Source organism: Pterocles gutturalis, unplaced genomic scaffold, assembly GCF_000699245.1.
Source record: "Pterocles gutturalis isolate BGI_N339 unplaced genomic scaffold, ASM69924v1 scaffold31793, whole genome shotgun sequence".
Classification (NCBI taxonomy): domain Eukaryota; kingdom Metazoa; phylum Chordata; class Aves; order Pterocliformes; family Pteroclidae; genus Pterocles; species Pterocles gutturalis.
In genome coordinates this window covers 4,249-17,845 of record NW_010119060.1, presented here as the reverse complement: position 1 = coordinate 17,845, position 13,597 = coordinate 4,249, and the positions used below count along the sequence as shown (strand labels likewise).

At 50.9% G+C, this 13,597-nt stretch overlaps 1 protein-coding gene across 1 annotated transcript; it reads left to right on the top strand.

The window, feature by feature from the left end:
• Positions 1-1,217: 1,217 nt before the first annotated feature.
• Positions 1,218-8,051, top strand: LOC104463930 (SID1 transmembrane family member 1-like; the record flags this gene model as incomplete). The annotated part of the gene is made up of 9 exons (XM_010076448.1): positions 1,218-1,354; positions 2,283-2,391; positions 2,811-2,825; positions 3,584-3,660; positions 4,809-4,855; positions 5,658-5,763; positions 6,088-6,198; positions 6,937-7,050; positions 7,989-8,051. Coding segments are annotated over 9 exons (779 nt in total), but the record flags the coding sequence as incomplete, so codon positions are not given.
• Between the last annotated feature and the right edge of the window lie 5,546 nt (positions 8,052-13,597).

The following is a 13,597-nucleotide window of genomic DNA, read 5'->3' as shown; positions in this document are numbered from 1 at the left end:
CACCTCAGCCTTTTCCTTGGCCTTGGTGACAATGTTCCCTCCGGCATCCAACAAGGGATGGAGTTTCTCCAAAGCTCTCCTTTTGTTGTTAATGTATTTGTAAAAACATTTTTTATTATCTCTTACCACTGCAGCCACGTTGAGTTCTAGTTGGGCTTTTGCCTTCCTAATTTTAACTCTGCATGACCTGGCAAGATCCCTGTACTCTTTTTGGGTTGCCTGACCCTTCTTCCAGAGATTTCCTTTCTCCTTTTGAGCTGGAGGTAGGGTTTGACATGCTCTGTCTCCTGCTGAGTTGCTGGCATTTCCCATCCCTCTACCCTTATGAACCTCCCTGGAGTCTGCCTGTTCCAGGGCTCAGTCAGGAGGCAGTGAGGCTTTGGATGCTGGGGACTAGCACATTCCAGCCTCCTCTCCAGACCTTGGGGCTCTCGTAGTCCACTGCTCTCAAGATCTCTCTTGGCTTTTGAGGCTCAGTGTTTGAAGATAATAAGTGCATAGGCTGAGTAGCAGAGTGCTCAAGCCTAGGAAGCCTCTGTCTGCCATCTCAGTGGAAACTTTCCTCTTTGTGCTCCTTCACCTTCCTGGAGAAGAGAAGACTCAGGCAGGATCTAGTCTACGTGTGTAAATACCCAATGAGAGAGAATGAAGATGAGTGAGTGAGCTAAGCTCTTCTCAGTGGTTCCCAGTGGCAGAACAAGAGGCAATGGCCACAAATTAAAACCAAGAAACTCCCTCTAAACACAGGAAAATACTTTTTTTTTTTTTTTTTTTTTGGATGTTGAGGGTGGTCAAAGACTGAACAGATTACCCAGAGAGGTTGTGAGATCTCCTTCTGTGGAGATATTCAAAGCCTGATTGAACATGGCCCTTGACAACCCTCTTATAGCTTACCCTGCTTGAGCAGGGTGTGTTGGACCAGACAACCTCCACAGGTCACTTCTAACCTCAACCATTCTGTGATTCCCTGTCTGCTTCTGTACTGCACTATGTTGGGCACTTATTTTCTGAGCTCCTTCTGGATTTTGTTGTCCCAGAGCATGGTAGATGTGCTACAAGATGGCAAAGCACAAAGTGCTGTACAGTGCAGTGCAGCATGAGGGGTTTGTGTCTGCCAGCCTTGGGTTTGGCCCTGCTGCTTTGTATGTACTCAGAGCTGCTTTCTCAGCCTACTGGCAGTACAAGTTTTGACTGTTTCTGTTGTGCTCCCTCCATAGACACCTCCTTCATGTACATGATCGCAGGACTGTGCATGCTCAAGCTCTACCAGACCCGCCACCCAGACATCAATGCCAGCGCCTACTCTGCCTATGCCTCATTTGCTGTGGTGATCTGTCTGGCCGTCCTCGGAGTGGTATGGCTCCTTCTTACCTACCTGCTTCTCTGGGAAGGAGGTGGTGTGGCTGGGAACATAGCTTAAGTGTGCAAATGACTGGGGAGAGCAGCAGGGTAGGATAAGGGTTTGAATTCCCAGTACTTTTGAGTTTTCTTCCTTCCTTCCCCTGGGCTTGCAAGGAGGGGAAGAGCAGACCAGTTTTCTCTAGGTGGGCTCCTTTTTGGGCTTTGCCCACCACATGCCCTGAAGAGGAGAAATTCATGCATCCAGGCGTCAGTGACCAAGCATGCAGCTGGTCTCCTTGTGGAATGGCCCACCTTGAAGTAGGGGGGTGAGGCTGGCTGAGCTTCCAGGACTGGTGTTCTCTGCCTAATTGCTTCTGCCTATTTCTACCCTTTGGAAAATTGCTGGGCACAGCCCTGGTGAGTTGTCCTTGCTGTCTTTGGAGAGGTGGATGTCTAGAATAATGGCAGAGGGCTCCCGAGCAGGTTTCTGGAGGGCACCAGAGCAGAAGGAATCACAAGAGGGTTGCTCTTGTGCAGCAGGAGTCACTGAGAGGTCAGGCTGGTACAGAGGGCTTTGCCTGTTTGCTCACATCATTGCAGGTATTGAGCTGGGCTTGCCTGAATCCCCAGCCTGTGCTTTACCTTGGAGCTCTCTGCATCTCTTTGTTGTGGAGGACTTGGTTTCATTTGGCAATAACCAGGCAAAGTCCACTGAATTCTTGCTCTGAACTAGCACCTGGATCCAGTAGGCTGTGAGCCCCTCACTACCTGACATAATACAGAACAACAGTTGATTCTCTGAAGGTCTCAGGTTGGAAGCTTTGGGGGTTTCTCTTCCATGTTCAGTGAGGTTGTCTAATGGCCCATGGTGAAAATAGGAGAGAAAAGGATCAACCTGCTGATAACAGGGCTGAGTTTGCTTTTAATCTGTCTGCTTTCAGGTGTTTGGGAAAAATGACATGTGGTTTTGGGTCATTTTCTCCATGATCCATGTCTTGGCCTCGCTGGCTCTCAGCACCCAGATCTACTACATGGGCCGCTTCAAGATCGGTAAGTGCTGTGACAGAACTATCTTGTTTCGGGGGTGTGCAGGTGCCTCCTGTCCTCACCTGTGTGGGTTGCCTATGCAGTACCTCTGTGAGCATGGTCCCATGGTCTGTGCTTGTGTTCTGGGTTATCTGGTTCTCTCATCCATCTGATGCTCTTCCTGGCCTCTGAAGTCCTTGTGCTGCTCCTTCCCAGACCCATGGGAGTCAGCAGGACCTGTCTGCTCTGTGCCTGCAGAAGAGCTGGGCTCTGAGGGAGCCTGTCCTTCAGCTACAGCTCTCCCTTTTGAGAGACCTCAGAGCAGTGAGCTACATAAAACCCCATCATGGAGTGAGGGGGGAGAGAGTCTCTTGGGGAATCTTGCTCTTGTGCTCTGCTTACAAACATATTTCTTCTTCCTCTTCTGCTCCTATCTGCCTCAGATGGCCCTGACTCAGGTAACTGTCAGCAGCTCTCCTTTTGCTCTGTTGAACTGATTGTGCAGCGGCGTAGCAGTCAGGGATGCATGGATGTGTGTGGCGAGGCAGGATGAGGCCACCTTGGGTTGGCTCTTGAGAAGTGAAGTCAGTTTGTTAGCAGCACTGCCAGTCCTGCTCCTTGGCAGGAAGGGGGTGGTACAGCACAGGAGAGCTCTGATCTTGGTGCAGGAGCCTTTTTACGCTTCACATTTTTGCTGAAGCAGGGTGTGCGTGTGCATGCATGTCTGTCCATCCCCACTGCCACTGATGGCTCTCCAGTGAAGCTTCTACAATCGTTTTGAGAGCAGAGGTGTCTTGAGTGCGCTCTGCCCCTCTAGGTTCCTCTAAGGGCTGAGGGATGAGTTTCTGCTGTTTACCTGCTCTGGCAGCTTGTTATGTGGAAGGTGCTTTTCCCCTTCCTGCACACACATCTCTCTCTCCTCCAGAGATGTGGTTGCAAAGCCAGCCTGTTTATGTGTATAGTCAGGGTCTATTTGACTTCTGGGCAGTACCAGAGGCAAGGGGATAATTTTTTTTTTTTAACCTGTCACTCTGGCCAACTGCCATCCACATCCTGTGGCGGCTGCCCCTTTGCTCAGCACAGGCTGCTCCCAAAGGGCAGAAATGGCAGGCTGGGTCCTCTGTTGTCAGCTGGTGTGTGTCTTCATCTTTCCCCTGTAGGCATTTTGGCACTCACTCTTCTGGCTCTTTTGGCTTTTTATCCTCTTCTTTGACAGACTTGGGGATATTTCGACGGGCAGCGATGGTGCTGTACACGGACTGCATCCAGCAGTGCAGCCGACCAATGTACATGGTAGGTGATGTCTCATCTGAGCATCTCCCTCAGCAATTGCTCACTTTCTAGGCAATGTGTAGAGGGAAGAGTTGTGGCTATTTGAAAAAGTGATGCTCCCTGCTTCCCTTCTTCCCCTTCCTCAAAATGTTTGGGTAAGAGGAGATGTCTGCTGGAGCAGTTTGCCCCCTACTCTCAGGCCTCCCCTGTTCTAAGGCTTGGTGAATAAAACATCAGAGCAAAGGTGAGACAAGCATGATAGGATTTGCCTTTGCTCTTGCTCTCTGGGGGATCTGTTCAAGGAATGAGTAGGAGGCTCTGTGTAGCGCAGCCTTTCTGGGGGAAAAAGCTACTCTTTTGGCTCTGTGGCTTAAGCAACAGCTATTGCTATTTCTACAGCACCTCAGGGCAGACAGCAAAAAAGTAAGAAATGATGGCTGTTACATTGTGTCCCGCTAATTACTTTATGGCACGGAGTGCTAATTAGGGCTTGAAGAAAAATTAAGTTTTTATCCATAAGCATCCTTTCTGTTATTATTTTTTATGCATTTACCCATCTCTGAATAAGTGTCAGATTGAGTTTTGCAAGCAAACTCTGTGCACTCAGACATAAAGTAAGCCTCGCTGGCCTGAAGTAGCTGCATCATGAAAGCATCTGTAGACATAAATGCACATGCCCCACAGATGTAACCCTTCTGCCTGCTGTAGTTACAGTGCTTCCCTAGTTAATGGCAAGATGGGTGAAAAAAGGGCTCTGGATATGTGCAGGACGCTATTCAAAGCTTCCCCTACTGCCTCTTTCAAGCACATCCTTACTCTGTGCAATATTTTTTTCAGTAAAATGCTGGGAGGGAAGGAATCTAACTAGAAAAACAGCTGACCCAGTCAAAGGATTTGTGGAACATCCTGAGGATGATCCTTAAGTGCTGAGCTTGTCCTTTTTTAGATTTTCAGTCTCCTTTTTGCAACACTTTCTGCAAATTTGTGAGGGCCAGAGCAGTTTCCATCTGGCAAAAGTTCCCACGGAGCAAACTTCAGAGCCAGGTGCACGTGTGTTTGTAGGAACCAGACTCCAAGTCCTCACATAATGATATTCTGGATTTCTGAGGCAAGTGCCTCTTCTTGCATTTCCTTCTGCTTTCATATGATCATCAGTGTCTTCTCTTCAGGACAGGATGGTGCTGCTCATTGTTGGAAACCTGGTCAACTGGTCCTTGTAAGTAGTGGGGTGTGGGTGTCTTGGGTACTAGTGCACGTGGGGGGCGGCAGGATTCAGTATTGACACACAGGTGGTCTGAAACAATGGGGGAAATGCAGCAGTGTCTCTGTGATAGGCCTGTGCTGGGGCCTCTCTGACATGTTTTGTCAAGGAGCTGGATCTGATGAGTCCTGGATGGTAGGCAGGTCCATAGGATGCAGTACAGCACTACAGAGCTATGTGAGGCATCCCTGAGCGTTCCAGCTGCTGCTGTCTCATAGCTTGTGCCTGAGAGAGCTTGTGTAGGGCTGGCCTGGTACAGTGGGGCTGTGCTGTGCTGGATACATGCTTGACACATAGCTGAGAGGTCTCTGGCACAGCCAAGGTCCAGAAGAGTTGGCAGATGCTCGTTAGTGACAGTCACAGAGCCTGGCTCAGCAGCAACTGCATGGCTCTTGGATGAGATCTAAAATCATTGCCCCAAGTTCTTGCTTTTCACTAAAGCTGCTTTTCAAGGACATGCCTTCTGCTAAACATACAGGTCTGGGGCCAACTCCTACCAAGTGAGATGTGTTTGTCTGTGGGTTGGAGGCAACCCAGCACCCTTGCCTGTCCTCTGGGATCTCCAGTGGCTGACCATGGCTGAGTTTGCTTGACAGAGAGCAGAGGCGAACACTGCATTTCCTCCAGGGCACTAGGAGGCTGTGGCAGTGTTGCTGTGTCCTGTGGTCTGGGGGGGCAGTGAGTGCTGTCAGTTTGGGGATGTACCCTGCCCCCAGTGAAAGAGGCTGTCTAATGTCCCTTCTTCCCTCTCTTTTAGTGCTATCTTTGGGCTGGTGTATCGGCCCAGAGACTTTGCCTCCTACATACTGGGGATCTTTATCTGTAACCTGTTGCTGTATCTGGCTTTCTACATCATCATGAAGGTAAAGGGAGGCAGCTGCAGCTGTCCCTGGAATGCCTCTCTCCAAAGGAGAAGGGATGGGCCTCTTTTCTGGCTGCAGTTTGGGTTCCTGTGGTGCTACAGAGGAATGTGGAGGGGTCTTTGTGGGGCTTAGGGTGGGACAAGGTGTTAGTGTTGGGGGGGATGCTGTGTAGCCATCTTGGGGTTGGCTGGGCTGTGTGTCCCTGGGGTGGGAAGCCTTTTGCAGATGCAGATGGTCTAGGCTGGCCTGTCAGCCCTATGCTTGGCTCTGGCCCCTAGGAAGTAAACTAGAAAGCATATTGTGAGGGTATATTGCTGTCTGCAGCTCCGCAGCTCTGAGAAGCTCCTGCCCATCCCCCTGTTCTGCATTGTGGCCACTGCAGTGGTGTGGGCAGCTGCCCTCTACTTCTTCTTCCAGACCCTCAGCAGCTGGGAGGTAAAGTTCACCTTTCACTGTCCTGTCCATCTTTGTATGTCATCACCTATCCATCCTGTTTGTTTGTTTCACACAAAAAAATACTCTGGGGCTGCTCGTGGAGAGTTGAAAGAGTTTAACTCCTTCAATAGACTGGGAAGGGAGCATGGGAAGCTGTGCTGAACCAAAAGTGACTGTATGCATGTAGCTGCGGAGAGACTATTTATGACCCAGGTGATCCAGAGGTGACTGACCCTCACCAGGGGACAGAGGAGGGACTGAGGATCTGAAAGCAAAACTGGGAAAATCTTGACCAGTGCTGGGTGGAAGACTTCTCCCTGGAGCAGATGGCTGACAGGGAACAACCTGCTTGGGGTTGTTAGGGCTCTCCTTGGCCTGGGAGGCTCTTAAATACTGACTGGATGTCTTCTGACAAAATACCATACCCATCTCCATGGAAGTGAGGGGCTTGCTACAGGGTGGTCTGGTGGAGCCTGTGCAGCTTGTGCTCTGCAGGACCTCAGATTCGGAGACCAGGGGGTTCCCCCCAGCCGTGGGTTGTGGTCCCAGATCCATCTCCACATCCAAGTATGGCATTGTGTTCCTGCCCTGCTCTTGCCACATGTCCCGCCAGCACAGCACTTTTTCCTGGATCCTGCATGGAGGGTTAAGACAGGGCCATCTCCAGGGGTCCAACATGGCCAGCCATGGTCCTGTGTGAGTGGGTATCAGGTCCTGACCCACTGCCTGCTCTTCTAGGAGACTCCAGCAGAGTCCCGGGAAAAGAACCGGCCATGCATCCTGCTGGGCTTCTTCGATGACCATGATGTCTGGCACTTCCTCTCTGCGGCTGCCCTGTTCTTCTCCTTTCTGGTGAGTCCTGCTGAGCCTTCCACTCTGCTGTATGGCCTCACCCTCTCCTCTTCCTCCTTGTCCCTCTCTATCTGCATGGAGCTGCAGCTGCCCCAGGCCCCCATAGCAGTGCCCCAACTCCTCTGCTTGGCTCTGCCTCCAGACATCCTTCACAGCGGGATGCTCCATGTCAGTGGGATCAGGGATCAGGTTTTCTCCTATACCTTGTTGGTCCCTGTGCTTCCTGGCCTCAAATTCCTTCTGGGGCTGTGGATCACACAGCTGTTGTGGAAAGCTGAGGGGCTGCTGGTCTGACCAACCCTTTCATGGGTGTTTGAGTCACTGCCAGGAAGAGACCCCACTCCTTGTAACCCAGGCAGTAGGGTCACTACTGCATCACCCCTGGGCTTTCCCTCACTTCCATAGTTGACTCCTGTGCTCCTCTACTTGGTACCACCTTTCAGGCCTGGTGGTCTGTGGTGGCAAAGGTGGAGGCATCTCCTGTGATGGTGTTTTGGGGCAGAGGAGAGGGAGACCTTAACCCTAGCTGTGCAAGGCACAAACTGCTTGCAAAGAAGCTGCCTGACCACGAGCAATGTCTGAGCTGTGGGTCAAGCAGTTCCCACCCTTCTGCCTCCTGGACGGCTCTTCACAGGCTAGTGGTGAGGGACCATTTAAAAGCGGTGTCTCCATCATGGCTGGGGCAGGATTACCTGCTCAGGTCCTTGCAGCACTGTAGGCAGAGCTACCTGTTAGCTGTGTTGCCAGAGTGACCTGCTGAAAGTGTTACAGAAACAAAGTTCATCTGGCACATAGGTTGCTGTTGTGACTTCTGTACATGCTGGAGACGAGGCCCAGGTGGAGCCCTCCTGTGATGAGATGCCATCGGGAGCTGGTCATTCTCCCCGGCTGTGGACTCGCCAGCGAGACCTGAAGCTGCCTCATGCTTTCCTCCTCAGGTCCTGCTGACCCTGGATGATGATCTGGATGTGGTGCGCAGGGACAAGATCCCAGTGTTCTGAGCCCCCAGGGGATGGGGGCACAGTGGTGTCCCAAACTGCTCAGACAAAGGAATCATGCCACCAGCATCTGTGAGCCTCCTTCCATGGCTGACACCCCTGTGGGAGCAGGGGAGCTGGATCCCACAGCAAGCATGAAGGGGCACTGCGGTAACTGAGGTGGGGCTGGGAGGGAAGATGACATTTGCTCCTTTCCCACCACACCCTCTGGGGAAGGCATGACCTGTTGGCTGAGGCTGTTGCACAGCCCTCTGGCTTGTAGGTGCAGCAGGTGCTGAAGCCAGTGAAGAGGGAGGAAACACGAGGTGTGTTTGAGACCTTTGCTTCCCTTCCTCCTTGCTGATGCGCTCTGCTTCCTCTCTGGTGAGTGGGCTTGAGAAGTGCGATGCAGGTCCTTCTGCATCAGCAGCGAGTGCCTGTACCCTGTGGGCTGCTGTCCTTGGAGAGTCCCCTCGGCAGCACAGGGAGTGTTTGGCTTCTGAACCACAGCCACCAAGTGAGGAAAGGGTTCCAAGCTGAGGCGGCAGTGGGGAACTGTTTTCTTTTTGTTGGAGAAACAACAAAACAACTGCCAGCCACGGTAACAAGAGAAACAAGTCCAAGGGACTGCAGCATTGGAGGGAGATGGTGGACTAGAGCTGCCCACGAGTGCTCTGCCAGAGGCAGAACCTCCAGCCTTGCTCTTGCAGCCTCTCTCACTTACACATATTGAACAGCCTCACTTCTTTCTGGTGGCTCCTATGCAGGTGCTTGTCAGTGTGATGGTCTCCTTCACAGCACCAGAAGTGCTGTCCTCAAGCGACCTTAAGACAGACCCCAGCCGTGCATCGTGTGTAGCTCCTTGGCAGCTCCTTGGCTCCTGCTGCCTGGCTTTGCCAAAGGGACAGGGTGGAGTGGGGAGGCTATCCAGCAGCCTCAGACTTTCTCCTCCCATAAGCTTGCTTTGGGCGAACTTGACAAAGCAGGTTCCCTTATGGGCTGGGGGTGTGGAGGAGGTTCTAGGGCAGTAGAGGTCGAGCTCTTTAGCTAAAGATTGGACCAAACATCTTTCCTCTCCAACTTTTCTGCATCTGAAGTAAGTTTTTAAATGGCATCTGTATTCTTCTTGAATTCTCAGTTATTTAAAAAACAAGAATAAGGTGTGAATTATTTCAGGCCTTGCATCTAAAATGTGACCTGTTTTGTTAATTTTGAATTAAAAAAATATTCTTTGAGGCCTGCTGTTCTTATTCTTGTCACTGTCTGAGCATTTTTTCCTTTGGTGTATCTGCATGTATCCAGTGATGCAAAGGCTCCATTCTGCTTGTGCCTATCAAAGCAGAAGACTATGGTAATTTTCTACTCTGAGAAGTCTGTATCTCCCTGAAAGGTCTTGCACTAACTGGTTTTTATTTTTTCCTAAGTTGGAGTTTATCAAGATGGTCAATAAAATTAATGTTTGTGGCTCCGTGCTCTACAGGTTCATCTGAATTCTTGCTCCAGCTATCAGCAGCAGAAAAGAGAGCACTTGAGGCAGAGGGTACCCAGTGGTGTCACACAGCTGCTGTCATCCTTGGATCCTTAGGACCCTCACTGTTTCTTGAGCATTGGTACAGATGACCTGCTTGTTCTCTTAACTAGATTGCCTTTGTGGGGATAACTGGAGTAAAGAACAGACACTCTTCTTTGTCACAGTAGCCCCCTCGACAGAGTGAAGAGAAGGCTGGAGGAGGAATGACACAAAAGGCTGCCAGCAGCTATCTTCCCAAGGAGAGCTGCACTCCTGTGGAGATGCAGCCACATTTCAAGCAGGGCATGGCAGAACACGCAGAAGGTGGTGGTGGTCCCTGTGTGCTGTGTTTTATTAAAATACCTTGGGCTTGGCTTCCAGGTTTGACGTGCAAAATGTTGTGAATGTTCAATGATGCTAGAAATAGGGGTAGGTTTCTCAGGGTTGTTGTGAAGCATGAGCTTCTCTTCCTTAACAGTGTCAGGATGGGCTGCAGGGAAGGAGATGGCACTTGCTTTTCTCTGAGTAGCACCAGCAGAGGAGTATCAGGCTGAGGATAGTCCACATTTGCCATTCAGCCACCCTTCAGCCTTGCCATCTTGGTCTTTCTAAAATGGCAGAATCCAATATTAGCTACACAGGCTCACCTGCAGCTTCTTTTTTTATTCCCATGAGGAAAGACTGCCAGGAAATCCCCAAATCCTTACTGCCATGTGCAGCAAGACTGAGCTTGAGGGTCTCCTGGTGGGGTTGTGGTGCTCTGTCGTGCCCAGCAGGAGACTGAGCCACCTGGGTTTTTGTACCCAGAGGTGTATGAATGTTTGACGTGACAGCTGTTTTGTAACACATGCTCTGTGCTGCCCTGTCCCCCTCCCTGCAAATACATGAGCTGCTGTAGGAGCCCAAGTGCTGCACTTCCAGTTCTCTGATCAGTGAAACAAAAATTTATTGTAATAATATCTGGGGTGTGCAGGAGGTGGGGGTGTGCAGGATGTGCTCTTTGCAGAGCTCTACTTGGAAAGCAAGCAGTAACACACAGCAATAGCGCTGCTGCCAGCACGATCGATTCCCTCCCTTCTCTCTGCCCCTCTAGTCCTGGCTGTGGCAGCAGGATCAGAGGTCTGAGGCACAGCTGCATGGAGCCCTGCTGCAGGGTGCCACCTGGACGCTGCCTGAAGAGCTGCAACAGTCCATCTGTTGGGAGGTGATGTACTTGTGTGACGGTCACATCATTTGCTGCTGAGGTGAGCTAGGGAGCAAGTGGGGCAGTGCTTTGGGGCTGGAATTACGGGAGGTAGGTAGCAGGAGGAGAGGAGAAAATTTCCTGATAAGAGTCCTTGCCATGGGCCTTGCATGAAGAGTCTCTTGCTCTAGCAAGTGGCTGGAAAGTTCAGGTTGAGCCCCCTGAGCACCTTCAGGGTGGCTTACAAAGCTTTGTGTGGGGAGATGCTCCCAGGACAGCAGTGCTGCAGTGGGCAGGATAAATCCCTGGGTGCTGGGAGCATGTGGGGTTTGAATACAGCGTGCTAGCACCGGCAGGTTGAGCACCATCTCCCATGATGTGCTAAACCAAAAGAACCCTCCACTTGAGTCAAGTCTGGGACCTGGAGGGAGATGCATAGATCTTGTCTAAGGGGGGAGCTTGTCAGGTGAGAGGGTGGGCTGGGGTGATTAAAGGTGCCTGAAATGGAGATGCTGCCCTGCTGTTGTCTGAGGCTCAACAGTTAGAGCATCTGCCTCCTGTAGGAACTTCACCAGCTTTTAATCTTTTAGCTGCCTGGTTTCTCTGGTGCCTGTGCTGAAATCACACCATACAGCTGCAACTGCACCATGCAGAGCACTCCAGGGCTCACTGAATGTTTTTGTATGAAGTGGGCAAGTCTAGACAAAGACTCCAGTGCAGTTTTTTACTACAATTAGCAAATACTGCCTCCCTCAGTCCCCTTGAGCCAGAGAGATGGGGAGAAGCGGGACACTAGTTAAAAACTTGTTGATCTTGGGAGATCGTCAGAACTGGTGTCCAAGTGGGTATTTGTGGGGGGTTAGTGAGATTTGGAGGATTCAATGTTTGATCCTGCCATTTGTGAGTCTGACCTGAAGTCCTCTTTGCTCACTGTGCTTCCTTCACACCCCCTGCTTAGTCAGGTGACGAATGGACTCTTGCCTTGCAGAACTGCCCTTACACGGTGTTTAGGCATGGAGAAAGATGAGCAGCTTTTCCTCCTGTGTAAGTACATTCTGCTCTTAGTGAATTTTGTAGTGCACAGATGCCAAGGACATAGGACAAGGTGTTGTGGTAGTAGGAATATCGCTTCTTTGCCAGACTGAAGAAGGGCTGCTCCAAAGTCTGTCCAGTTTTGGACACACATTTTCATATAAGATATTTCTTCTCCCTGCGTCTCCCACAGTCTGTAGTCTCAGACCTTGTTCCAAGCATGTGCTTGTTTCTAACCAGGAAGCTGGTTATCCTCTATAAATTGAATTGTGAGAAAAAATGAATGTTGAACAGCAGTTGGAAGGCTTGATGTACGTGGTAGAAGAGCAACATATGGGCTCACTGAGCTATGCAGAGATGAGCACAGTATGTGAATGGCGAGGTGGCAGCATCATTGAGGGAGAGAGGGAGCGGAGATGGGTAGAGAACAGTGTAGAACAAGCAGAAAAATTTAAGAGAATTAAGTAAGAATAGTGTCCCTGCTGCTTCTGTGCCTCCAGCTTGATACATCAATTTAAAACATTTCCTCTTAGCTTTGCCCTGCCTGCTGGTTTCTGTTCATATTTCAGTTCTCCCACCCAGTGGGAGAACTGCAGCACCCAGCCTAATGCAGTCTGTTCATATTTCAGTTCTCCCACCCAGTGTCTGCAGCACCCAGCCTAATGCAGCGGCTGCAGGGGTGCCTCGATCACTCTGGCTGGCAGGGTGTCTGGCTGGGCACTTGGGCAGCTCTGTGTCTCCCAGTGAAGCTCAGCTATGCAACCCTCCTCTGCACCTGAAATAACAGCTTGTGCCTTTAGTCCCACTGCCCTCAGGAAGGAAGAACTGCTCTCTGGGTAGGTGGGGGACCTGCATTCCCTGATTTGCAGGTGTCACGTTGTTGTTGCTTCTGCTGTGCTCTTCCCCTCATACAGCTCCTGGGCACCTGAAGGTGTCTTTCCTCTCCCCCAGTTGTGTAGACATAAGCCACAAAGAGGAAGTGGATACAACCATGTAAGTCCGCTTTCTCTGGAAATGTTGTTGTCCTGCCCAGTATGACCCAAGGGAGATGGAAATCGCTTTTGTGTAATACTAATAAAACCCCCTCACCGCTTAGGAAAGCTGTTAGCATCATGTGAGATGATGGTGTTACAACTACCCCCACAACATCTGGGGTGGCAGAAGAGCAGCCAAGGCAGGGGGAGCATGCTGCACTCCAAGATTTGAAAGCACAATTTTAGGAGAAACGTTAAATTGTCCACAGCTTTTTGTGCATACTAAACCAGCAGCATCTACACAGAGAAAAAGGGTCTTTGGGAGGCAACATTAGCAATGACAGCAACAGGGAGATACTGAGTTTATCCAGGACATTAACAGGGTGTATTTGAGACTGAAGCATGCTGCCCATGGGTATGCTCCACCTCTACCTTAAGATGGGGGAAGAAGCAAGTCCCAAGCAGCTTTAAGCCTGGAGGAGGCCTGGAGAGCTGACATGCAGGACCTCGCTGCCCCAGGAGCCCTGCTCCATCTCCCACAGGTAAGCACTGCACCTGGAGCTGTTGTGGTTAGCCAGGCGTCAGAGAGGGCATCAGCCCTTCCTTGAAGGTATTCAGATGCCTTGTGTCCTGTTTCCCCTCCCCTCTACTACAACAGGAAAGAGCAGGTTGCTACAGCAGGTAACTCCACCTTTATGCGGTGTGCTGGCAACAAGCTGAAATCGGGGCTGTTGCTCTCCCCCTTGCAGTTAACTAGCCCTGCCTGCCAGCTCTCAAGCCTGAGCTGCCCTCTCAAGGTAGGGCAAGGGGGCTGAGAGGAGGTTACTGTGACTGCACAGAGACTGGCCTTAGTCCTGCACCCACCTTCTGA